Genomic DNA, 27673 nt, shown 5'->3' on the forward strand with positions numbered 1-27673 from the left:
TGTGCCCACTGAGTCCTCTTGCAATGCCCCGCCCTGGGGAATTTAGGGGAGGGAGAATAACCTGCTCCCTGAAGGGCTTTCATTTATAATCTGGGAAGAGCCATAGACCTACTAAATAAAACGGCCTCAGTACAGACTTGCAGGGTCTACTATAATTACCTGGGAAGAGCCAGTCTGCTGGGCTTTTTTTTTAATTTGCATTTTTCAAAGTGTTTAATGGAGATTTATACAAAAAAAACAGCCTATCGGGTAAATGCACAACTTTACATTAGGCTGAGAAGGCTGAGGGGATACTGGGTCTTCACCCCTCACTCCTCACCTGCACTGGCTTCAGCAGTCAGGAGGCCACCTTCACAGACTAGCAGATACAGAGACCAAACTAGTGGTTACCAGTGGGTGGGTGATGGGGAGGGGAGGGGGCGGGGGCAATCCAGGGGGAGGGGATTAAGAGGTACAAACTATGATGTATAAAATAACCTCCAAGGATATATTGTACAACACAGGGAATACAACTAACATCTTACAATAACTATAAATGAGTATAACCTTTAAAAATTGCGAATCACTATATCGTACACCTGTAACTTATATATCAGTAATATTGTACATCAACTATACTGCCTCAGTTTAAAAAGTTCTTTTAAAAATAAAAGAAGGCTGCCTTCGCTCATTCCCTCATTTATTCATTCCACACACATTTCCCGAGGACCTCCTCTGACCGGGGGTGGGATCCAGGAGTGAATGCACACAGCCCTCCCCTAGAGAGAGAATCACCTTGCAGTGGGTTAAAGGGGCACACAAAGGCTGGGGCGGGGGGACCCAAGCCAGCCTGTGAAAGTGGGGTCAGCTTTGCAGAGGAGGAAGCTTACCAGGCCACAGGGGAGGGGTCGCATCTGGGGCGGAAGGAAGAGCCTGGACCTAGCCCTGGAGGAATGGAAGAGATGGGGCTTTGAGGAATGGTCGAAAGTGTGCTGAGTCCTGAGCTAAGGTTCACCGGAGAAAGAGGCAGCCTCTCGGCGGGCTGCCCCGCTGTCCACCTCCAGGGGATGCCCCCAAGGTCCTTCCCTGGGTGTCACTGCCCCCTGCACAGTGCACAACCCTCACAGCTGCATGTGGTGGGCCTTTTGTTGGGGCGGGAGAAAGCTGGGCCCCAAATGGGCAGGTTCCCCAAACCAAGTGGGGAGTCTGAGCTGGATCCAGGTGGCAGGAAGCCGTTTTGTGTCTTTCGGGAGGAGGGGGACATGATCAGAGTGGCATTTCCGAAAGACCACTCTGGCAGCCTGTGGAGAATTTGTTGAGGTAGAGAGACAGTTGGCTGCCAAAAAATGGCCCGTATAGAACACATATTTTGCCAAAAAATATGACAAAAGCCTAATTCTTTTCATCTGCAAAGTGATGCTGCAAATCAACAAGAAAAAGACCAGTCGAAAAATGGGCAAAGAACACGAGCAGCCAGTTTGTAGGAAAGGAAATACTCATGACTTTGAAACACAGAAGAAAGCTTCTCAACCTCATTTGTAAGAGAAACAAATTCAATCTGTAATGAGATGCTGCCATGTTTTTTTCACCCACCGACTGGCAAAGGTTAGCGTTTTGATAACGAGCCTCGTTGGGGAGGATGGGGGAGCTGGCCCTCTCACACAGTGTTGGTGGGACTGAAAATCGGTGTGGCCTCTTGGGAGGGCAATTTGGCAATATTGATTGCAATTTAAAATGCATATACCCTTTGACCTAGTAATTCGACCTGTAGGATGTACCCATACGTGTGCATAAAGATGTGTGTACACATCCCTGCGGCACTTCATGTAGTAACAGAAAACCGGAAGCAAACTAAATGCATCGATTGGGGGCCATTTAAGTAAACGAAAATATTCTAAGTCATTATAGTGTATCGCATAATGGCATGACAATGGTGCCATTAAAAATCTGAGGCCAGGGCTTCCCTGGTGGCGCAGTGGTTGAGAGTCTGCCTGCCGATGCAGGGGACGCGGGTTCGTGCCCCGGTCCGGGAAGATCCCACGTGCCGCGGAGCGGCTGGGCCCGTGAGCCATGGCCGCTGAGCCTGCGCGTCCGGAGCCTGTGCTCCGCAACGGGAGAGGCCACAACAGTGAGAGGCCCGCGTACCGCAAAAAAAAAAAAAAAAAAAAAAATCTGAGGTCAGCTGACATGAACATATCACGCAACAACCTCCCAGAAACAGTGTTAAGTGAAAAGTAGAGTGCCGGTTGGTGGATACACACACATGTAAGAATTCATGTACGTGTACAGACTGTCTTTGAAAGGAACACACAAAACCCAGAAACTATAGCTGCCTCTGGGGACAGACTGGAGAATTGAAGCACAGGGGTGAAAGGGAGATTACTTGTCACTGTACATCTTTTTGAGCTGTTTTTATTTGTTTTAGTCATTATATATATGCATTAATATCATATGGGCATTTATATATGTATCTCCACTGCATTTTTTAAAAAATTATTGCAGCCACTATAGAGAACATTATGGAGGTTCCGTAAGAAACTAAAATAGAGTTACCATATGATCCAACAATCCTAACTCTTGGGCATATATTGGGGGAAAACTCTAATTTGAAAAGTTGCATGCATCCCAGTGTTCATAGCAGCACTATTTCCAAGAGCCAAGACAAAGGAGCAACGTAAGTGCCCATCGACAGACGAATGGATAAAGAAGATGTGGTACATGTATACAATGGAATATTACTCGGCCATAAAAAAGAATGGAATAATGCCATTTGCAGCAACATGGATGGACCTAGAGATTATCATATTAAGTGAAGTAAGTCAGACACAGAAAGACAAATATCACTTATATGTGGAATCTAAAAAAATGGTACAAATGAACTTATTTTCAAAATAGAAATAGACTCACAGACAGAAAACAAACTTATGGTTACCAAAGGGGAAAAGGTGGGGGGAAGGGATAAATTAGGAGTTTGGGATTAACAGATACACACAACAATCTATAAAATAAACAAGGACCTACTGTAGAGCACAGGGAACTATATTTTATATCTTATAATAACTTGTAATGGAAAAGAATCTGAAAAAGAATAGATATATTTGTGTATATGTATGTGTGTGTGTGTGTATAACTGAATCACTTTGCTGTGCACCTGAAACTAACACAACATTAAAAAAAAGAAGAAAAAAATTACAGCAAACACAAGAAGCCCAGGTGGCTGAGCGTCATTCCCATGCAGCGGAGGCTCATTTTACCATGTCCTCGGGGAATGAATTTCCATGAACGTGAATTTTCCAGATACATTATAAGAATCAAAACTCTTTAAAAGCTTTTTTTTCAATAAAGGAAACCCCTGTAAAATGTATAATATCCTTCCATATTTTATCAAGAGTGTGGAATGTGTGCGAACGTTTCCTGACTAGGAAGCCAAGGGCGCTTTGCCCCTGCACTCAGGGCCCCCGTCGGCTGTAGGCTCCTGTCCCCCCCAGCCCGTCAGGTGCCACTTGACACACAGCGTGTGAGCACAGAGAAAGGGCTGAAACAAGAGTGTCATTTCTGGACCGGGAGCCCGGGTCGGGGTTGACGTTCTGGATGTTGTGACGCTGGTGGCTCCCACAGGGGTGGCTGGAGTCCTGGGATGTTTTGACCTTGCAGTAACGGGGGCAGCTGCTTCCCTCTCCCTGCTGTCCACTGCAGAGTCTCTCTGGTGGCCTGTGGGCTGGCGGAGGGCAGGCTACTGCGGCCTTAGGCAAGGTGAGAAGCTTCTCCAGACCTAAGTTTCCCCAGCTGTGAAAGGGTAGTGATATCACCCAATGGCCAGGGTGACTCTGGGGCCTGGGACAAAGCTGGTCCTCCACACATGGACACCGTTTTCACCACCGGCCACCCTTGCCCACCCTGCCTGGCACACTCCTGTCCCAGTTATGGGAACCTGGCCTCCTAGGTTCCCCCCCCACCGCCATCACTTTGCTGCCCAGCCAAGCAATTCCCAAGGCCTCCTGTTCTGTAAACCTGGCTGGGTTGGGGTGCCTTCCAGGAAGCAGAGAACGGTGAGGCCTTTTTTATTACATGCCAGGGCTTTTCAGAGAAGTGTTTGCTGATGTGGTGCTACTCAAGGTCTCCCCAGAGCCTCCCACTTCCACATGTTCTCAGCTGCCTCTGTTGGTGGGACTCACCCGCCCTTCCAAGAGGGGCCCATCGCGGCAGCACAGAGGAGAACCATCTGGAGTGAGATCCCGTCTCCACGAGGCCGGGATCCCAAACTGGCTTTGGCCTTTCTAAGCCAAGTCACTTCATCTCGGTTTTGAACCTCAGTTTCCTCATCTGTAAAATGGGGAGATAGTAAGAGTGTCCATTTCCCGAGCACGCTTCTCAGACTAAATGAACTAACACAGGCAATGTGCCTGGCACGGTCCGGCCGTTGTATGTGCTCAGGGAATGTGAATGAGGAATGTGGTTACATTCAGATCACCCTGTGCTGTGACACGGCTTCCACCAGCTACCGAAGGAGCCCTGATGCCATTCGATTCCCCGCGCTGAGGCTGCTTTGTGCAGGGCCGACCTCCTCAGCAGACCTATAGCTAGAGTTGGCGTGGCCAGACCACCTGTCTCTAGGCCTGAAGACGCCAGCGCCTTGGGCTGTGTGCTCTGCTCCAGCCTGGGAAGGGCACACACTCTGTCTGGGCTCCTCATCTATTCTCCACTCCTGGCCCCGATCCTCAAGGGGAAACTGCAGTGACCTGCTTTGGACTGGGCTTTCCAGGGGATGGGAAGGCTCCCGAAGGAGCTTGGAGCTGGGCTGCAGCCAAGCCACAGAGCCCAGGACTGGAGTTCTTAGTGGGAAGATACAAGATATTCCCAGAATCCCCTGACTCTGGAGTCTTAGGAAACCCATGTGGCCCCCACCACATTGTGCTTCTCAAGTGGAGAGTATGTGGTGGGGGTGAGATGCTCTGTGCAGCTGTAAGATAAACACAGTCACTTTCTTGGAGCAGAAATTTTATTTGAAGATTGAAGCATTTTTATAGTAAAACAAGTATGAATTGAGGCAAAAAGGTAACGTGTGTCCACCAAGTCCCATTTCATTGTTTCGACTTGGATGTACAGGAAGAACACATTTCCCAGTATCCCCTGCACTCAGGTTGGGGCCAGGTGACCAGATTCTGGCCAAGGGCATGTGGGTGGAGGTGAAGTCACCTCTCCCTGAACAACCCACTCCTGCAGTCCTCCAGTCTTCTCTTCCTTTTGGAGGCAACTGGGAAGCCGTCCTTGAGGAGAAAGAGGCCAGGCAGGAAGCAGCCGGGACCCTGCATGGAGGAGTGTCACCCTGGAGAGCCCCCTGACCCTGTCAGATTTGCACAGGCAAGAAGCAAACCACAGGGGTGTCCAGCTGCTGTGATGTGGGGGTTTAGCTCAGCATCACGTAAGTCAGCATCCTGACTGAAATATGGACATAATATGGAGCCCAAAGCAATATGTACAGGACTTTAAAGCTAAGACATGAGCCTTCAAGTAACGGCTGCTGCAGCTGGCGTCAGGGCTGTGCCCGCAGACTTCTGACCTGCCAGTCTGGGCTGTAGTTTTCTCCAGCACCGTCAGTGACAGACCCAGTGACCCACTGATGCCACAGCCACTGGCCCTGGAAATGGCTCGAAGCACAGCTATGTCAGCGCCTGGGGAGGAGCTACTGAGGTTGAGTGTCTGAGCAGATCACATGGCTCCTGCCTGATGACTGAGGCCAAGCGAGAAATGAGCCCAGCACCAGCCTCCGAGGTCCCCACAACCATTCTATGGGGGGTGCGAGAGGACGGTCCAGCTCCTGCCTCGGGCCCTGGGGTGAACCCGCCCTGACAGGTCGCTGTTGCCAGCACGATGCACATCTTCCAGGAGCCACGGCTGGGCTCAGGCGGCGGTGGGAGGAGGCTGTTCTGGTCATGACTTCAAACAAGTTACTTCTCCCAGGGCCCCAGTTTTGCCACAGGTAGAAAATTGGAAGTGATGATGATGATGATGGCGTTTGAAGCTATTTCCTTACGTGCAACCGCAATATATATAACAGAACAACAACCAAAACAACAGAAAAGGAAGAAAGAAACAAACAAAAACGCAACAGCCGAGATGCTCTTGGGCACCATGGAATCTAGTTGAAAACCCTGAACTACAGGCTGGCCCTGGCTTCTGCTCTTCAGATTCCTTCGCTGAGGAGGCCTGAGCTCACATCCCTAACTTGCTGGGCATTTGGGCAGGGCCCTTGCCCTCTCTGGGCTTCCAGTGTCCCATGTGTGAGATTGACAGGTTGGAAATGCTCTGGCCGTGTATAGAATGTTACAACAAAGCGCATTACTTAGAGACAAAGCTGGAGCTGCCTGGGTTAAAAACAGAGTGCGGTCTGAGCCCTGAGGGGCACCACCAGATGCCCAGGGCTTCTGTGGGAGGCAGCTGCATGGAAAGACCCCTGGAAGGTATGCCTGGCCTGGTTGCCATGGGCCAAGGCAGTGCTAACGTCCCAGGCTGCTGGAGCAGCCTCCCCACCTGGTGGGGGGACCGTGGGTGACAAACCTGGGTTTCTTCAGCAGGGAGCAGGGTGGCAGCTCTTACTGCACGGCCAAGCCATGACCTGCGGGCACAGGAGTCTAAGACCAAGAGGCTGGCACAGAGTTGGAGCACAGAGAACGTGTAGGATCTGAATGTTTCACAAAATGGAGAATCCGAGGGGCCCAAAGAACAAAGGCGCTCCCGGGGTGACAGAGCCTGCCTGAGGGGCCCCCACTGTGGAGGGGCTGTGGGAAACGACGCCTCTCTGACGCCATTGGATGGTGGTGGTTTCCAAGGGGCAGGGATCCCATTTATTTATAACCCAAGGCCATCTGCCTTTCTCTTTCCACCGGCTGGTCCACAGGCTGAGAAATGTTCAGAGCAGACATAGGCTACCCCCAAAGGGTCAAGGGCAGGGCTGGCGCCAGGACAGGGCCGCCAGGTGTGTCAGCAGCACCAGGTGGCCTCTTTGGAGCAGCTCGAACCACTAAGTTCTCCAGGGAGCTGCCCTGCCCCGAGCCTCCCCATGGGGGCCGAGCTTGCAACACACCCCTACCCAGCCTGGCGCTGTGGGCAGTGGCTGCCGCCCACGCAAAGCTGGAAGGAGCCACTTTCTCCTCGAGGGCAGGCGTGCCGCCAGACTCTCTACGACGTGGCCAGGCTCTAGGGGCACGTCACTCCCTCCCTCAGGGAGACTGTCCCCAGTGGATCAAGGGTTGGGGGCTTTTCCAAACTCCTTCCTCCATCTCCTCCAGGATCTCACAGGTTCCCTGAGGCAATATTTAGCTCCCCAGCCAGACATTAACCACTAGAGGAGAAAAAAATTGGAAGGATCCCCTTTCTCCCCAGCTGACCCCAAATGAACAAGCCCTGTCAACCCTGCTGGATTTGCTGTCGCTAATTATCACGCAGAAGAAATCGTCGGTACTTTGCAGTACTTTGCAGCCGTTTCTACGTGGGGCCTGCGTGCAGAGACACTCAGCTCCGTTTTTTTATTGCATTTTACGAAGTTACCAAGACAACTGAGGCCAAGTAACAGAACCTCGACTTTATGCGTCATGAAAATTTAATAAAGAATTTTTAAAGGCTTTTAAGAAGCAGAAGCCGCAGTCCAGCAGCAGCAGGGAGGAGGGACAAGCACGTGGGGCCGCCCACCAGACCTGGAGGAGCCTGGCCTGTCAGGGCCATCCACGTGGGCGGGAGTGATCTGTGGCACCTGTCTAGTTCAAGCATATCGAGACCGGTCCTTTCCTCAAAGGACATTTATTAAGACGCTTCCTGGTGCCAGGCTCCTTACATTGGTTACGACCCATCTCCACTGTGCAGGAGAGGAAGAGGGAAGGGGGTGGAATCACCGGTCCATGGCCATGGTCACATAGCTGGAGAGCGACAGGCCCGGACAAAGACACTCGCTCTTCACAGAGCGCTCAGGGCCTCTGCTGGGATTCTCATTTTCCCCGTTCTGATGCAAGAAGTTCTGAAGGGAGATGCTCCTGCTGACTCTTTTCATCCCCCAGCTCCTTGCCTTGCTTCTGCAGCCTGGGAGGGGGCTGGAGGGACATGGTGAGGGGTGGGCAACGTCCCTGTGGCCCCAAACTACCGCCTTAGCAAATGCCTTCGTGTCGGAGGAAATGTTCTGCTTGTGAGCCTCCTGGTGAGCGTGTTATGTTACCCCAGGGCTGCAAAGACCCTCTTTCCTCTGCTCTCTAAATAAGGCTCAGAAGCAATTTTGCCATTTTATGCCAAAGCTCAATGGTGCTCAGTGTGTGTGTGTGTGTGTGTGTGTGTGTGTTTGTGTATGCACACATGCATGTATAAGCAGTATGCTGTGTGGTTTTCCTAGTTATAGAAAAATCAGGACTTCCGGTTACTAGAGATGGAGGTAATTGAATATGTTGCCTGTTCTGCAAAGCTCCTTTGCCCCTGGAACAGAAAAAAAAAAAAAAAATCGAACATATTTCATGAGGGAGAAATTCATATACCGTATGGGAAAATTTCTCCCCTATCTGTCAAACTCAGTAGGAGATTGGCAAAAATACCAGTCAGGGTGAGTTTGCCTCGCTTGGAGAGAAGGACAGCTCTCAGCCACTGAGCGAGATCTCGTCATTTCTGAGTTTTGAGGGAAGGGGCTCAAATGCCAGCCAGTTAAGCCAGTTCTCAAGGCTGGGACCGAAGAGTTTAGGGCATTCATCCAGAAATGAAAAAAAATTAAGCTATTTTGGAGTAATATTCTGCCAATCACAAGGCAAATTTCCAGGTGTCAGAGGAGCAGCGGAAAGCATTTTTCACCCCGTGAATGTCTTCAGCTACGTGAGGATGAAGCGGGGAGGAGAGGGAGGGGAGCTGACTGTTCTGACTTCATTTGTCCTGATGGATTAGAACATTCCAGGAGGAACCTTTTCCCTTCATCCCTTTACACTTTGCAGGAAACCAGAAGCCAGTCTGAAGATAACTCGGCATCCCGGCAGCATTTGGGTTTACAAAATGCTTTCACGTGTATTATGTTTTCCATCTCTTGTCTTCTGTTTCCAGAGACAAAGTGAGAGAGGAGCTGTCATCTCCGGTGCAGCTCAGGAACCCGGAGCCCATAGAGCTCAGTGCGAAAGAGCAGGTGGGACTGCCCCAAGCTAAGCCCCAGAACCCCAGGACCACCTGAGCCAGCACCCAGCCTCTCTCAGATGTGGGTTTCTGCGTCTGTGAAATGGGGCCAAAACCCTCTCCTTGGTGGGCTGTAGGAGCGTTGAGGTGCCGTTACAAGAGCGGTTATCGGGCCGAGAAAGGAGCAAGGCGTTGGGGGCTGGGCTCTGCCTTTCACCAGCTGGGAGGCCTTGGGAAAGTCACCTGACCTCCTGGGCATCAGTGCCCCCAGCTATGAAAAGAGAGTGATGAGAACCCTCATCCTTTGTGGGGTCGTTGGGAGGATGGAGATAAAAGTACTTTGCAAACTGTGAAGCGCCCAACAGATGGTACACTCACGTGGGAAGGGGAGTTGATTCTAGAAAGGGACGGAACACCATTCCAATGTCTAGGCTCGTCCCCAACCTGGTCCTGCCCACCCTGACTGACTACATTCACATCAGGATTATCTGCTCTGAACTAACCAACCCCCCACAGATGCTGCGGGGCTGGAGAGACAGGCTGGATGCCCGATGGAGGAGCCGTGGCGGGCACGATCCGGTGGCCCTTAGTCTCCCAGACGGGGTTGCCCATGGGGGACGCAGCCCAGAGCAGTGCCCGGGCACGAAGGAACACGGAGAGACTGCCCAGGGTCAGAGGAGCCACTGTCTGCTGGGGTCCCGGGACACGGACACGTTCACAAACTAAACCGCCAGGGCATCCGCAGGGGGCTGGGGAGCAGCAGTGTTGCAGCTCAGGCTTCTCGCCCAGGCCCCCTGGACGGTCCCAGCACCTGCAGGGCCCCGGCTCGGTGGGTGCCCGAGGGGCCAGCGTGAATCCAGCACCTGCCTGACCGTGAGAGAACTCACTGCTTGGTGGGAACGAACGCCACGACACCACAGCACAAGTGTGATAACAAAGGACTTCCCAGGTTCTCACAAGTAGAAGGAGGGGGAGGCTCACTGTTGGGGGGATGGCAGTGGGGACACTTGAGCTGGGCCTTGAAAGATAAGTAAGCTTCCACTGGACAGAGGGAGGGTCCAGCAGAGGGGACAGCAAAGGTGGGACAGCACCGAGCAGATCCGGGCCCCGTGGCCCTCCCCAGGGGGTGGGAACCGGCACATTCTCTCCCGAGCGGTAACGACGGACACCAAGGGCCTGTTGGGAGCACAGAGACTGCTCCTGAGGGCTGGGGGCTGAGCGTGGATTTCGGGTGGAAAGGCAGGAGGGGACTGGATCACGAGGGGACCTGAATGCCGGGTCGGGGGCTTGGGCTTTAACTGGGAGGAGGGAGGGTTGACTGGACTGGGGGACTGTGCAGTCACCGCTGTGCTTCTCAGAGTCCTCCCTGGGCTGAAAGGGACAGAAGATGGTTGAGGGGTTTAAGAGGCAGAAGACTGATGCAATGCAGCTAAGAGCTGATGGGGTCTGAGCTGGGAGAGTGGATGGAGGACATACAGGAGGGACCCAGGAGTTTGGGGACGGAGGCGCCTGTCTCCAGGGGGCCCTGCCCCGCACATGGGGAGGGGCCTGTTGGGACCAGCAGCGCCAACAGACTCACCGAATCCAAATCGCCTTTACAGGCCCCGTTCTGACCAGGCTGCGGGGACAGAACTCCTGACCGTACCAGCAGAGAAGCCAAGCACATCCCCTGGGAGGCAGGAAGGAGGGGAGCAGGTAAGGCCAGCACTGAAGGGGGAAGGATGCTTTCCGGGTACACCAGAAGGGGCACGGCAGGCACGGCGAGAAAGGATGGAGGCGGGCAGTGGCCCAGGGATGCACGCAGCCTAAGCTGGAACGGACCGAGCTGATCTCATCCATTCATTGAAGCCACTCTGGGGGCCGGCCCTGCAGGGGCTCAGTCAGTGAACAGTGACAGCGTCGGTGTGGCTGGACTGTGTGGGAACACCAAAAGGAGGGGCAGGAAGGGCAGGAGAGGGTGGGGGAGACGAGGCTGGGATGGAGCCCGAGGGCCCTTCTCAGGGCTGGGCTGACCCCATGGGCAGAGCTCAGGGACCCAGATCCCCACGGAGCACCTCTCTTCCAGGAGGAAGGAAACACCTGCTTTTGCAATCACTTCAATTACACCCTACAAAACGAGCAGCAATTACCAAAGGGGATAAACACAGTGGGACTTCCTATTAGGCACGAGTCGGTGGGGGAAGTCTCCTATCACTCACTCTAATAACGGAGCAGCCTCTTCATTCTTCCTGTTCAAAGAAATTGAGCAAATAGGGCCCGCTCTGTCACTGACTGGCCTCCTATAAAACGGCAGCCTCGTCTCCCCAGTGCTCACCGAGGGCCGTGGGGCTTCTCAGGCCCTGTCTGCCCTGGAGGGACTCCTTCTAGACAGTGACCCTGGGGGGCCACCCAGCAACCTGCCTCCAGATGACACACAACGGGTGGGGTGAGAACGGTCCTCATCCTGGGAGCTGATGTTCACATATCACCTCAAACAATGTGGCTGGAATTCAGCCTGTCGATACATTTTTTTTTTTTCTAAAAAATTCAGCGTGCTTGGTTGGTTTGGAAACTGATGATTGCACCCCGTTTTGGCAAGTGAACGCTTTCTGGAAATCAACTTCAAGAAATGGTATAGGGCTTCCCTGGTGGCGCACTGGTTGAGAGTCCGCCTGCCGATGCAGGGGACGCGGGTTCGTGCCCCGGTCTGGGAAGATCCCACATGCCGCGGAGCGGCTGGGCCCGTGAGCCATGGCCGCTGAGCCTGCGCGTCTGGAGCCTGTGCTCCGCAACGGGAGAGGCCACAACAGTGAGCGGCTCGTGTACCACACACACAAAAAATAAATAAATAAGAGAAAAGCAGGAGAAGGAAGATGTCTGTGCTGGTCTAGGACACACCTCTGCCACCAATGACTTTCTCCCTGGCCCTACATTTGTGAGCATTTTCTGAGCCCTACTGTGTGCCAGGCACCGTGCTAATCAGTGCCTTCAAAAACCCTTTATCCTCCTCACTCAGAGCCTGATGGTCAACTAAATCCAGGGCCCCCAGGGTCCTATAACGAGGACCCTCTGGAAAGGGCCACATTAACCCGAAATCCAACAACACTCTGGATAGCCTGGCCGTTCGAGGGCAGTCTCTTGTCTGCCTGTGGTCAGCAGGCCCTGGACCCTGACTTGCCTGGGGCCATTTTCCAAAATGCTACCTTTGGCTGCCTCTGAAGCTTCCCCTCTGAGCGGGGGCCGCCTGGGGACACGGATGCAGACAGGGAAAGGGTCTCGTGGATGGGAGGGCACGGCTCCCCCTTGCCCGGCTTCTGACATCAAGCTCCCGCTCGCTCTGGTCCTTACGCAGGTCTTACTTTCCTTCCCTCTGAAGCCCTCTCCTCCCCTCCAGGGCACCCTGCACACTCTGGGCACACTTGATGACCACCCCACCCATGGAGAGCTTCAATCAGAGGCCACGGGACTGGGGGGACGCCTGCTTTGGGGTCAAGGTCAAACAAAATGATCTCAGAGGCTCCCGCCAGCTCTGAGACTTCAGCAGCCTTCCTCAGTTACCTCTCAGTTAATCATATCTTAATGAATAACACATGGGACACTGCAGCAACAGGCAAGCTCATGAAATCAACGAGGTCGGTCTGTTAACCGCACCCAGGTAGCACATGATTGCGGTGGGTGAGTCCCGCAGGCCTGCTGGGTATTTCCACTTCATTTTCACAGAATGGGTGGTAGGAAGTCCACATGATGTCCCTGGGCTCTAACCGTATTCTCTTCGGGGCCTCAGCAGACCCCAGTCTTGGCTGCCTCAAGTTCTTTCTTCTCCGCAGCTCTCCGTCTTGGGGTTGTTGGTGCCCCCTTCCCCAAACACAGCAGTTTTATCCCCGGCGGTGGCTTCCCATGAGCCCAGAATAGAAGAGGCCATCTGGCACGTTTTGGATATCATATGTCCGCTGATGGCTCGCAAGCAGGTGGGCCACCAAGAGGTGCTGGGAGGAGGGCGGTTGAGAATCAGGCAGCCTCTGGAAGTGCAGAACATGGCGACGATTAGGGGGAATCTCAGGTGGGAATTCTCAGCATCCTGCCATCTCTCCCCCGGCAGGAAGCCTGGGGGTCTCTTGGGCTCGGAAGGGCTCAATCTTCTTCTGGGAGGACAGAGCGGCCCTCAGGACAGAGCGTGTCTGGAATGGGAGAGCTTGAGGGCACTGTTTGTGCAGGGCGGGGGATGGCCCTCAGCCAGCTGGGCTGCGGGGGTGGCCTCCTGCGGGGTGCCACTGTGAGGGGGCCGGCCCCCCGATGTGGCGCTCCGGCCACACACCAGGCGCTTCTCGTCCAGCAGGGACAGGTGGTATTCACACAGGTCAATCAGCGAGGCTACCTGCTCGTGCAGGGGCAGCATCTTGAACTTCCTCTGGGCCAGGTAAAAGAAAGCCTCCACGAAGGCCTGCAGACACATCCCTGTGGGTGAGAGACGGGGGTTAGTGGGGTGTGTGTGTGTGCACGTGCAGAGGTGACTGGGGTTAGTGGTGTGTGTGTGTGCGCACGCGTGCAGAGGTGACTGGGGTTAGTGGTGTGTGTGTGTGTGTGTGTGCGCGCGCGCACGCGTGCAGCGGTGGCTCGGCACGCTGCCCTGGGAAGACCCGACTCCAGCCACCAGGCTCTCTCCCCACCGCTGTCTCATTCTGGAAACGACACGGGGCTGACTCACTGCCTGCCATGCGAAAGTCTAGCTGGGTGTTTGCAACCACTTGCAGATTCAACCCTTAAGCAACCCTGTGAAGAAGGTTCGATGAACCCTGTTTTACAGATGGGGAAATTGAGTCTCAGAGAAGTGGAGAGACCTGGGCAAAGCCCAGTGGGTACACAGCGGTGGGGCTGGGACTTACACCTAGCCCAAAGCCTTATCCCTCTGCACCACCATCAGATGTTCCCATTAAAACCCATCGCACTGCTTTAATAATAAGGGAAAGGGGTATGAAGATGAGCCCAATCTGATGGCAATGTTCTATATCCTCACAGGGGTGTCAGTTACGTGAGTGTGTGCATTTGTCAGAATCCACAAATTATATTACCTTAAGATTGGTGCCTTTTGCTACATGCAAATTTGACCTCAAAAAGTAAAATATACCTGACCCCTTCTCTACCCAAAACTGTATTCCAGAAGGTATTAATAAGAGTCCCCATTATGCCCCTGGAATGTTCTTCTCCTGCTTTGCCTCATAAACTCCTACTCATCCTTGGGATCTCAGCTGAAAATCACTTAGTCAGCTAAACCTCCCCTGAGCCCCAGATTACATCCAGCTCCCGGTAGAGGCTTCTGGCACTTTTCTCTGTCACACCTTTGGTGGCTCGTTCAGGGCTTACTGGTGTGGTTCTTTAACAATCTCTATCTTCCGTCTGGACTGCGGGCTCCAGCTCACCTCAGTCCCCCTGGTGCCAGGTCCCCAGCAGGCGCTCAGTACAGAGGGACAGACTACACGAGTGAATGAATGCATGAGTGAGTCGGTGCTAGGTGCTTCACAGACATGCCTTTTCGAGGTCATTATTGTGATGCCTCATTTTACAGATGAGGAAACTAACCATCAGAGATGTCGAGTAACTTCCCTAAGGTCACAGAGCCAGAGAATTGTGGCCTGGAAATTCAAACGCTGACTCCCAATGCTTTTAGCTATGTTGTGCTACATGAAAAAAGGTTCTGAGTCTTCCCAATGTCGTCGTTAAAATGAACCCTGTGATCCACATTCATGGGATTCCATGGCCTTCTCGGGGAAGGCGGCTCTAAGGCATACCAAATGCCACACGGTATTCTGGATGAGGCCAGTCCCCACTCCACTAATCCACACCTTCCCAGGGGCCTTGTTTCCCGGCTCAGACGTGCTAGCTGGCTGCTCTGTCACTGCAGGCAGAAGCCTGGCCTGGAGTTTGTAAATACTGGACATGGACCTTGGGATCTGAGAGATCTTTTTGCGTCGGAAACTTGAGCTGAGCAAAGTTGTTTTTTCTTAATCTTCTTCTAAGTCCATCAAAGCTTTTTTGCTTGGCTTCTCTTGACTCCAGACGTTCTGCACGTCCCCTGCTTGGTCTTGACAGGCGTTGATAAAGAGGACAGTAACCCTTTTAATGTAAACAGAGGCCTGGTGCGGACAGAGACACAGGGGAATGGAGGCCTCAGTCTACAATCAGGAGACAGACGTTTCCTAACCACCGACTCTGGGCCAGGGCTCTCCTAGGCTGTGCGTCCACGTGTGTGTGTGTGTGTTACAGTCGGTGGGAGGATCTGGTACACACAGGGTGAAGAGGCCAGGATCTAAAGCCCGAGAAACCCAGTGCAGTCCCAGCCCCCAGCTTCCCAACCGCGTGATCTCAAGAGCACCGCTACTCCAAGTGTGCTCGACCGACGGGTGCCGAGTCCAGGAGCTGCGTGTCCCTGGGCCCTGACAAGCTAAGGAGCTCCGGCTAGAATGGAAATCGCCCTCCTCATCGATCACATTGCTTAGTTCAGCTGGCAGTTCTCTGTAGCAAGTCTTTCTCTTTGTAAAGGAAGCCACACGCGTTTACATTCTGGCTCGAGTCTCTTAATCCAGGACTGTGAAGAACAGTTCGTGACTGCAAGCGTCAGGAGCTCTGCGGTCTACACCCCCTTCCCCAGCTTTAATGTCACCACGATCTTGTCAAAATGCAGATTCTGGGGTGGGGCCCGAGACCCTGCATTTCTGACAAGCTTCCCAGTGGTACCCAGGCTGCTGCTACACTCTGAATAGTGAGAATTGAGCACCTTTCTCAACGAACACTCGTTTCCTTCCCTTAATTGGAGGCAGGCTGTGATTAGAGTTATAACGCACTGAAAAAATACAATGAAGACCTTTTCTGGAGGAAAAAACATGGCTAAATATCACCTGGAAGAAGACATTCTAAAATGAGAAATGGGATTTAACGTGTTATACTTGGTTTTCTTTTTGCTTGTCTACATTTTCTGATTTTCTATAGTAAACGTGTGCAATTAAAAAATATGCAATGGGAAATTCTAGAGTAGAAAGAGGTGATGCAGGGGCAGCTGCTTTGAATTATGAACCCTTTGCTACTATTTGAATTTGAAGTCATTACTTTGAAAAAATACAATGCAAGCTTTCTGCATATGTGTTCTACTTTGATAAAAGTTATATATCTGTATATTATATATATGTATGTTATATATATACGTATATATGTATATTATATATATTTATGTTACATATATACGTATATATATGTATATTATATGTACGTTACATATATACGTATATATGTATATTATATATGTATGTTACATATATACGTATATATATGTGTATTATATATGTGTATGTTATATATACGTATATATATGTATATTATATATGTGTATGTTACATATATACGTGTATATATATGTATATTATATATGTATGTTACATATATACGTATATATGTATATTATATATATATACGTATATATATTATATATATGTATGTTATATATATACGTGTATATATATACATATATATACGTGGGGATGAAGGGGAATGGATATTACTGACTCGTGTATGTGGGGATGAAGGGGAATGGACATTACTGACTCGTGCGTGGGTCCCGTACACTGCGCCTGGTGCTCTGATCCTCACTACAACTCCCATTGTGCAGATGAAACTGAGGCCCAGAGAGATGAAATAACTTGCCCTCAGGTCACACACTGGTAAGTGGCAGGGCTGGGGTTTGAACCCTGGCCTCAGGCACCGCTGATTCTGCTGAGAGTCCCCTGGAGGGCTTGTTGGAATACAGACTGCGGCCTCACCCCCAGAGTTCCTAGTTCTGAAGGTCTGAGGTGCGGCCTGAAAACCTGCACTTCGAACACGTCCCCAGGTGGTAACGAGGCTGCTGGTCAGGACCCCACTTGGAGAACCCGTCCCAGCCCCGCCTCCTCCCACTGCTGAGTTCAGTCTGTTCTTTCTCCACTGCCAAAGACCATCTGCAAAAAGGGGCCTGCTTGCAAAAGGGCCTGCCCCCGAACTGCGAGAAGCTTGACTTTGGGATAAAAATGCCTTTTAAGACACTCTGATTGAAAGCAGACTCAATCAGTTATTTTTAAAAGACTAATGATGGAGCTGGAAAAGCATGAACTTGTTGCAACGTTGCATTACGTCCTCTCTTGGTTTCTGAGGAACCGCACATCCCTGGTTTCTTCCAGCGTCATCACTTAACCGCTAAGGGGGGCAGAGCTCCGTTGCCCTCTGCGAGGCCCTGCCCTTCTCTGTCTGTACTGATGGAGTCTAGACCTGAAAGGTTCTAGCGGGCCAGGCCACAAGGGCCCTGCAGACCAAGGTGGGACTTTGAATTTCCTGCTGAGAAAGACGGGTGGCCACTGGGAAGTTTCGAAGTGACACGGTCAAGGTGGCTGCCGCATTGACGGTGGCAGGGGCACATGAGAAAGAAAGCGGGGAGACCCATTAGGGGGCTAACTGTGCTGGTCCAGGCGAGAGCTGACAGTGGCTCAGATCAGACGGCAGTGGTGGAGGTGGTGAGGGATGATGAGGTTCTGAATAGAGTCTGGGGGTCATGCCTGTGGCTCTGTGGGCTGCCGATGGGGTGGATGTGGGTGTGAGGGTGAGTCAGGAGCCCTCATGAAAAAGGGACTCTAACAGCAGGCTGAGGGACTGGCCTTCCTCTCAAGGCCCGTGGTTTTCAAACATTTTATGCACAAAATTGCCTGGGGACCTTGCCAGAAATGCAGGTTCCTGTTCCCGTCCCCTGGGGATTGTCTGTTGGTGATGAGGCCCTAGCTACTGCACTTGTAACTGCAGCTCTGGGGATTCGACCCACGAGGGTGCTCAGGAAGCTTGGGAATGAACACTCCCTCTTGGCCACCTCTCGAAGGGCTCTTGAGGAGACAGTGCAGTAAAGAAGTTAAGAGCATGGCCTTTGAGAAACATAGCACTGGGCAATCAAGAACCTTTGCGGGGGTTTCCCTGGTGGCGCAGTGGTTGAGAGTCCGCCTGCCGATGCAGGGGACACGGGTTCATGCCCCAGTCCGGGAAGATCCTACATGCCGCGGAGCGGCTAGGCCCGTGAGCCACGGCCGCTGAGCCTGCTCGTCCGGAGCCTGTGCTCCGCAACGGGAGAGGCCACAACAGTGAGAGGCCCGTGTACCGCAAAAAAAAAAGGACCTTTGGGGATGCGCAGAACAAGCTTTCTCCTCTGCAATCCCACTGTCCACCTCTCTCCCCCATCTTCATCTGCTTGGGCTGCCAAGTACCATAACAAAACACCATAGCCAGGGTGGCTCAAACGACAGCTCTCACAGCTCTGGAGGCAGGAAGTCCAAGATCAGAGTACCAGCGTGGTTCAGTTCTGGTGAGGGCTCTCTTCCTGGCTTGCAGACAGCTGCCTTCTTGCTGTGCCTTCATATGGCAGAGAGAGCGAGCCAGCTCTCTGGTGTTTCTTCTTATAAGGACACCAGTCCTATTGGATCAGGGCCCCACCCTTATGGCCTCATTTAACCTTAATTACTTCCTCAGAGGCCCCATCTCCAAATACAGTCAAACTGAGGGTTAGGGTTCCAACCTATGAATTGGGGTTTAGTCCCTAGCACCCTGGTCCGTAGCTTGGCTCTGCTGCAGCGCACCCAGTACTTGGGATGCTCACCTGCCATTTACCAAGTCTCTGAGATGACTTGAGCTATTTAGGAAAGGTGTAAGAGACCCTATCCCTCTTCCCTGCTCCTCCACCAGCCCTACCAGAACACCCCTCACAGCTCTGATGCAGAGTTGGAAGCGTCTCTTTGGTAACATTGCTTCAGTGACCCATTACAGTAAAAGGGATGAAAGGAAACAGTAGCACTTCATATTCATTGAGCCCTCATTACGTGCAAGCCCTGGGCTAAGGGATGCCTTTGTTATTCAACTGAATGAATCTCTCAGAAATCTCAGGAACCAAGTGTTACCATCAATCCCGTTTCATATTCAAGAGACTTGTCAAAGTCATATAGCTGGTAAGGTGGCTGACCTAGGACCATTCCCATAACTTCTTTACTCTGCTGCTGCTTCAAGAGCCTTCAAAGAGATGGCCAAGTCAGGGTGTTACTTCCAGTCACTTAGAAGGAAGAAACGATGCTGCCTTGCAGTGAATGAGGGAGGCCCCCCCTCCCATCTCTGCTGGATGTCAACAAGAAGGCGCAGTCCCCTCTGCCAGGCTTTGCAAACAGGCTTTCCCCACCTGCCCCCTGTGCCTGAAGATAAGCTGCTGAGTGTTTTTTGAAACTTCATTTGAGTTGACGGATCTCACTTGAGAAAGCAGCCTTCGAAACATTTCAGTGTAGCCATCCACGTGGCTCTCACGGAGGCTGCCACCTGCATATTGGGAATGCAGCCCCTGACAGACCGTGGCCTCATTCTGTCAATCAGCCTGGTGAGGGTGGGCCCACGGGCTCCTGGCCACAAGCCCGCTCCCCTCCATGCCCGGGGAGGGGACCTTGCACGCAGGAATTAATGACAGTGCTGGTGGCTGCTCTCCGGTAATCCCACCATCTACTCTGGGGCTTATGGATGGAAACGAGAATAACACCTTCCGTGTGCAGAGCACTTGCCAATTTCCAAAGAATATCTGTTATCTCATCTGGTTCTCGGAGTAACGTTCAGAAGAGGACGTTATTACAAGGATTCCCCACTTATAGTTGAGACCCAGAAAGGCGGAGTGGTTTGTCAAGGTCCCCCCAGGTGGACGAGGCAGCATTTAAACCCTACCTGACTCTCAAACCCACAGTTCTCTTTCCGACACCGCGTTCTTTCTTAACATCTGACATTTATGTATTATTTTATAGTTTATAGAGCACGTTTGCACATATGATATAATTAAATCCAAATCATTGTCGACAGCCAGGGATATTACCCCAGACTGAATATGAGATTTCTTTTTTTTCCTCTCAAAAATACCTGTGCTTCCTTGCTAGTAATTCTATTTCAAAAATTGGTGTGCTGGGCTAGGACCGCTACTCTACTCGCCAATTCCTTCTCTCGGCCTAACCTTTAATCTCTTTCTCATTACTCAGCTGGAATAGATGTTTCTTTCTCATAGGGAAATTTTAAGCACTTAAGTATACAAGATTCCTGTCTGGAATCGTTGATAGGAAATCAAGTTGAGTGACCTTGACCTGAATTAGTTTAGTGGCTCCTATCTGTGAAGTGGAATGTTCCCCACAAGCGCTATGTGACGGCTGCACCAACTCTGAGGTGCTTCATCACAAGGATCTGTTTTCTCTCCGTTTTGGGGATGCCTTGCAGCCTGTTACTGATCTGCGGCTGCACGGTCCCCGAAGGCATTACCACGGTCCCTCCAGGCCTGGGGCTGGGGTCTCAAAGGGCTCCACTGCGGGAGATGAAACCTGGGCAGTTCCTGTGAGATGGCTTTTGGCTCTGTGGAGTAGTGACTGATGGGCTGGTCTCAGTTCCAGCTCCGCCGCGTACTAGCTGTCGAGTCTTTCGGGAGCCGTTTCGCCTCTGGAGGGCTTGGTTTATTCATCTGTAAAGAGTGGCTTTTACAAGGCACCACCCAGAAAAAGCCCAATACGGTGCTTAAAAAATACCAGTCATCTCCCCACTTTGATGTCTGCCCTCTCACTTCCTGCTGCCTGGAGTGCTATCATAACTCTGGTTTCATTTTCTTCTTTTATTGCAATAGCTGACAGCGTGTCTCCACACTAGGCTGTTGTGAGGCTGGGGAGTCTTCGCCCCCATCTCCAGCCATCACAGAGCAGGCTTTCAAAAAGCGTTTGTGGGAATCAATGAACCGATTGACTGGGATTACAGGGGGGAAAATCCTGCAAAGGGGGGTTAGAGGACCTGGATTCTCACGTGGTCTGTGCCCTCCGCACAGCGTGGCTTTGAGCCAGTCACTCCCCCTCTCCGGGCCTCACTTTCCCCTTCTGTAAAATGGGCAGAGGACTGGACCGTTTCTCAGGATTCCAGAAGCATTAGGACGGATGGTGGCTTCTGAATGTTTTAAAAATGATACTAATTAGAATCACAAACTACATTTATTGAGGATGCTCTGCCCGCCAGGACTCACATTGCATTTTCCCCAAACGCGCAACCCAGAGAGGCAGACGAGAGGAGTGACTTGCCACTTGTCCAAGGTCACACTTCCCATGCCCAAGGTTGCATCGTTGGGAGTGGTGCCTGGGCCCCCCACTGCTGCTCGACACCACCTCTCCCCAAACCAGATGGAAACCTTTCAAGGCCCACCCTTTAAGGGACAGAAGGGATGGCCTTTCTCCTGCCGCTCCCCATGGCTGGGGAACAGAAGTTGCACATGCACAGTCATTGTGTCTAAACATTACAGCAACAAGTCACCATCACCTTTGTTCTTGGCTAGATGGAAAAATGACTAAGTGTCAGGAATGAACCATAAATAGGCCTTAGAGAAAAACCATTGCCCCCAGATGCCCGCGGCACCCAAATAACAAACATAACCGAAGATGAAAGCAGCTATTCCATCGTTTCATTAATCACAGGTCACGCCACTGGCCGGTGCAGAGTGGCTGGGAGGTCCCGCTCCAGTCCCAGCCAGTGTCACCCCTGATTCCACCATGACAAGGATGCAAGCCCGAGTCACCGTCTGGGGAGACAGGCTACAGGGCTGGTGACCACTTCCTGCACCTCCTTGGTGCTATTCCAGACATTTCTTGTGGGATTAATGGCTCCAACGGACCTTCTGAGGTTCAACACTCAACCCTCAGCAAGTGGTCACAATTTCTCGCTTGGAAAGGACTTCAGAGGTCACACAACCCGGGCCCTTACAGGATCACAGCACCACTCAGCAAGAAGGAGTAATAGGAGCAGCTGGCACGCGGCACACACGTTGCACGTAGCAGGCACCGCAGTGAGCTCTCTCTAAGGCGCCTCTCACCTCATCCTCAAAACAGGTGCATTTCTGACCCCCATTTCACCCTTTGGTGTTTCACCTGTGTTTAGGGACGTAGCGAAGCTTTGCTTTTGTCTTGGGCTGTTTATTAGTTGGACACTACAGGCTTCTGGGGTGCAGGGAGGTAAAGACATTCACCCGGAGCCCCACAGACTGGAGGTGGCGGTGGGGATGCGAGCCCAGCTCTGTGAATCTGCCCTCCCGGCCCCAGGTTCACTCGGAGAGGCAGGAAAGGAGCCACAGGTCACAGGTCAGCAGAAACAGCATGGTTTCTGGCACTGTCTCTGGCTTCCGGTAGTTTCCCCATGAGGTGCTGCGCTGAGCATGCCCGCCCTGACATTGCTGATGGCGGTCATCTAGCCCCTCATGTGGCCACTTCCAGTGACGGGGTCTCATCACCTCCCCAGGAGGCCCATTCTCACTGCGTGCTCTCTGCCTCTGAGCTGAAATATGCAAAACTTCCCCACTGACCCCACTTTTCCAGAGAGCAAACCTAACTCTTCTTCCCCACGAGGGCCTTGCTCTGAGAGGATCTGCAAGGCGGCAACCAGAGCAATTCACTTCCACAGACTTTTGCTGACCACCCAGCAGGTGGATACAGAGTCCAGCAAGCCCTCATCCCTCATCTGATGGTAGGGAGGGAGGAGTGGGGAGGAGAGAGAGGGGGTGGAACCAGGAGGAGGTAGGGTTAGAAGGCAAAGGAAGAAGCAGATGATTGCCTGGGAGAGGCAGGACTGTGGCAGAGCTTAAGGGAAGAGCAGGAGGTGGGCTGGCATCAGTGTCCAGTGCCCCCAAGATCATCAGGGTCTCGCCTTCTCCTGAATCGCGCTCCCTGGCCAGCAAATGCACCCGGTCTTGCATTAAAAGGCTGCCTCGACATCGCGTACGTGAGTGACCTTTCTATCTCTGCTTCTTGCCAGCCAAACTTCCCAAAGGGATGGTGGCCCAGGCACTGTCTCCACGGCCTCGCCCCTGGCATCTCAGGGGGCTGTTCCCCTACCTCGCCACCAAGCTGCTCTCATCAAATGGCTGGCCGCCTCCCCTTCCCCTCTTCTTAGCTGGCTCTCTGCATTTGTCCACGTGGAAGCTCCCTCCTTGAATACTCTCTCCCCAGCTTTTCTCGGTCTCTCTAGGAACTCCCGGCTCAGGCTCGCCAGTCCTCTGCTGGCTCTGCTCTGCTCTCCTGGGTCTTGCAGTCCTGCAGGGCTCTCCACCTGGGCTCAGCTTCCCCCTCGCCTTGTCATTCACTCCCTAGGCTTTAAATATCCTCTGTGAATCAATGCCTTCGAATCGCTCTTTCCAGGCCCCAGTGCTTTTTTGCCACTGGGGTGTCTCATTAGCATCTCAAAGAGCCTGTTAGAAATGGATCTCCGGGTCTTCCTTTCCTGATCCTGCTTCCCTGATGTCCTAACCATTTAAATAAATGACGTCTCCACCCTCCTAGTTGCTCCTGCCAGAAGTCTGTGAGCCGCTGTTGAAACTCCTCTCCCACAGTCCCTGCCTCCCCACAACACCCCAAGAACTTTACACCCTGCACCCACCCCCACCATCCCCCCAACCCCCGAGCCTGCAAGGCCATAGCTCCCCTGGACCCCCATGCAGCCTCCCACTGGTCTCCCCACTTCCAACGCCCGCATCCAGAATGACCTTTTAGAAACACGAGTCAAGCCGCGCACTCCCTGCTTTAAGCTCTTCAGAACAGATCTACATCCTTGACGTGCTGTGAGCACGCAGTAAGACCAGGTAAGATCCAGCCCCTGCCTGCCTCTGCGGCTGGGCTGCCCCTCGAGCCGGCGGACCCCCCGCTCTGCTGCAACACCCTTTCCCTCAGCCCCTCCCTGGTTGCCACTTAGATCTCGGCTCCAGTGTTACTTTTCCTGACAGACCTCCCTGACCCACCTCCTAATATATATTAGGTCTTCTCTGCTAACCTTCTTAAAACTTAGTCATCTTGGGGCTTCCCTGGTGGCACAGTGATTGAGAATCTGCCTGCTAATGCAGGGGACACGGGTTCAAGCCCTGGTCTGGGAAGATCCCACATGACGCGGAGCAACTAGGCCCCTGAGCCACAACTACTGAGCCTGCGCGTCTGGAGCCTGTGCTCCGCAACAAGAGAGGCCGCGACAGTGAGAGGCACGCGCACCGCGATGAAGAGTGGCCCCCGCTCGCCGCAACTAGAGAAAGCCCTCGCACAGAAACGAAGACCCAACACAGCCAAAAAAAAAATTAATTAATTAATTAATTAAAAAAAAACAAACAAAAAACTTAGTCATCTTATTTCCTAGAACTCATCACATTTAATTACGTGTTTATTTCTGTATTTCTGAGTTTAATGTCTGCCTGTCTGCTACCGTGCTGTCCGCGGCATGGGGCCTGGGGGGAGGTCTATCCTACTGGTCACTGCACCTGCTGTCACCACCCGGGCCTGGCAGGTGGCAGGTGCTCACAAGCCATTCAGTTGACTAACTGAATGAAATCTATAGGCATAAGGGTACGGAAGCCATGGATGAATGGATAAAGAAGAGGTGGTGTATATATTTACAATGGAATATTACTCAGCCATGAAAAAGTGAAATTTTGCCTTTTGCAGCAACATGGATGGACTTGGAGGGCATTATGCTAAGTGAAATAAGTCAGATCGAGAAAGACAAATACTGCATGATATCACTTATATGGGGAATCTAAAAAATACATCAAATGAGTGAATACAGTACAACAAAAAAGGAGCAGGCTCACAGATACAGAGAACAAACTAGTGGTCACCAGTGGGGGCGGGGCGGGGAGGCAATACAGGGATGGGGGAGTAGAGGTACAAACCATTGGGTGTAAGATAGGCTCGAGGGTGGATTGTACAACATGGGGAACATACCCAGTTTTGAAATAACTGTAAATGAAAAGTAATCTTTAAAATTGTAAAAATTGTTTAATTTAAAATTTTTAATTAAAAAAGGAAAAGAAAAGAAATCTATAGGCGTAGCGCATGACACACAGTAGGTGTTTGGTAAATGTCAGTCTTCTCCCTTCCCACTGCTTGGGTCATTGATGTTAAGAGCACGCTTTTAGCATCCACTTACGGCGGAAGGAACCCAGGCTTTACATCACACGTGTCTAAGGTCAGATCCGTGGGCTGCCTCTTACGTGGTGCTAGGTGACCTCGGCTCATTCACTTCACTTCCGGGAGCCTCACTTTCTACCTACCCTGTGTGGCTCTTAGATGGGTTCAGTGAGAGAATTTAGATGTAAGGGGCCCGGCCTGGCACATGGAAGAAACCCCATAAATCTGAATTTCTTTTTCTTTCCTTCTTCCTTCCTTCCTTCCTTCCTTCCTTCCTTTCTTTCTCTCTCTCCCTCCCTCCCTTCCTCCCTCCCTCCCTCCCTCCCTCCCTTCCTTCCTTTTTCTCTCTCTCTCTCTCTTTCCTTTTTTTGGCCACACCTTGCACCTTGTGGGATCTTAGTTCCCCCACCGGGGACTGAACCCGGGCCACAGCAGTGAAAGTGCTGAGTCCTAACCACTGGACCACCAGGCAATTCCCAAGAGCTTCTTTCTTTATTATCTTTAGGTAATCAGAGAGGCCATCCCTGGCGGATAAACAGTCTGCTGCCCTGGAGGGCAGAGGCTCAGAATCTTCATCCCATTGTAGTTGTTCTTTGTTTCCAGAAAATAGGCAATTTGGGGGAAGTTAGGCTGCCCTAACTCCCCCACCAAATGCAGCCCTCTTCCCTGCTCCCCATCCTTGCCCTCCAGTTAACTGGCTGTACCTTCTAGAAGTCCAGAGTCAGGAGCCTTGGGGGTGGGGGTGGGGTGCCTGTCCTCAAGAGGAGGCCCCTCTGAGGAGCTCTGAGAAGCCGGCCTGTCACTCGGAGAGGTGACGGGAGGCAGATGAGTGTCAAAAAAAAGACAGAGAAGTGGGTTTCAACTTGACTTATATTAAGAATGTCACTTTAGAGCACAAATGAGAGAGAAGAGAAATGCTCTTTTATGTGGGAGTTTATTTTTGTCACTTTGTCAGAGAGAAATTGCAGCCCTGAGGGCACTGGAGCTGCACAGAATTACCCAAAACATTAACATGCAAATTGCCTTCTTTAGAGAAGGTAATTTTATTAGTGCACGAAAATATTTCTGTCACTGTACTCACGCTTGGGAACGGTGCCATTTGGGGGCCAGTTGGGGCCACCGCAAATGGAGAATTAGGGAGAGTCCTGAACTTGGTTAGGATTCTATCACCTCCTCTTCTTGAGACCATGCCTAGGACACGCTGCAGTGTTGCAGCTGGTTACCCTGGGTGTACCTAGTGTAGATGGCAAGTGACTTGTTCAAGATCATACAGCATCCATGGCAGAAGAGGTAGAGCTGAGGTCGTGTGCCCTGTGTTTTAGGTAACCAGGCGGTCAACAGGGGATCATTAGGGGTCTTGGAAGTGGCCACTCTGAGAATAAGAAGCGGTGACATTCCATCCAAGCCCTCATTCATTCATTCACTCACTCATTCGTTCACCAAGGTTTCACTGTGCTAGGCCCTGGGCCCCAGATATGAATCAGGCACGGGCATCAGCATCCCCAGGGGCAGGTGGGAAGGGGACACAGACAGACACAAGCACTTATAATCCAGTAAGGTAAGACCTGCTGGGGCGCGTGCCTAGAACCAACAACACAGGAGAGAGTGTGACTGGCAGGGCGAGGGGCCTGGAAGCTTCCTGAGGGAGGGTCTTGCATGTGGGCATTGCCCAGGCAGTCAGGGAAGGGGGTTACAGGCAGGGAGGTCAGCACGGAAGGAAGCACGTCGGTCTGGTCCATGCGGAGCAGCGTGTGTGGCTGCTGCACAGGGTGTGTGGGAGGAGAGCGGGTCTGGCATGGGGGGCCGGGGTTGCAGAGGATGGAGAGGAGGTTGGCCGGGCCCATCTCACAGGCTAAAGAGCTCAGATTTTATCCTGCAGGTGGCAAGCATCCCTGCCAGGCCTGTTCAGAACAGAACCACGTTCCCTTGAGACTTCAGGAGGGAGGGGGTTCCCCAGGCCCTGGAGTGCCAAAATGACAGAAGGTTGCGTGAGGCTGAGCTTATATAAGGCTTGCTCCTCCTCCAGACGTGATCAGCGGGGAAGTGTGGGCGGAGACAACCACCTGCTACCAAGAAGAAAGCACCTCAGTCATGTAAGGTCTCAGCGAGCACTTCGGGAGCGCACCTTTCCCAAGAGGCTGCTATCCCTCACCCTGAGTTGATTGGCAGCTACATCATATGACCGTGGTGGGGCTCCGGTAAGTGCTTCCACCGCCCCAGGAGCTGTCTTTTAGGAAAGCTGCAGGGAAAATTGGCCATTTCAAGCACACAGAGAGCTATTGTGGAGATTCTGAGCCGGCACACTCCACCTCAGGGTTTCTCAACCTTGACGCTTTTCAGATTTGGGGCCAGAAAATTCTATGTTGGCGGAGCGGGGAGTGTCCTATGCATTACAGGATGTTTAAAGCATCCCTGACCTCTACCCACTAGATGCCAATAGCAACATCCCTCTTTCCTTCCCCAGTTGTGACAACAAAAAACGTCTCCAGGCATGCCCAAATGTCCCCAGGGGAAAGCGGGGGGTGGGGATCACCTCCAGTTGAGAACCACTGGTCTATCCAGACCTTAGGGAAGACTGATGGCGGTCAAGGGTGCCTGAC

At 52.2% G+C, this 27673-nt stretch overlaps 1 protein-coding gene across 5 annotated transcripts in view; it reads right to left on the bottom strand.

Moving 5' to 3' along the window:
* Positions 1 to 11585: 11585 nt before the first annotated feature.
* TTLL11 (tubulin tyrosine ligase like 11) overlaps positions 11586 to 27673 on the bottom strand; it is a 247009-nt gene continuing 230921 nt past the window's right edge. For all 5 annotated transcript variants that reach the window (XM_079926309.1, XM_079926311.1, XM_079926310.1 and 2 more), the window contains one exon: positions 11586 to 13545. In XM_079926309.1, the coding sequence (XP_079782435.1) occupies positions 13253 to 13545 (293 nt within the window). In that variant the 3' untranslated portion in view covers positions 11586 to 13252. The remainder of the gene's footprint in view (positions 13546 to 27673) is intronic.

This window comes from Stenella coeruleoalba (genome assembly GCF_951394435.1).
Source record: "Stenella coeruleoalba genome assembly, chromosome: 7".
NCBI lineage: Eukaryota > Metazoa > Chordata > Mammalia > Artiodactyla > Delphinidae > Stenella > Stenella coeruleoalba.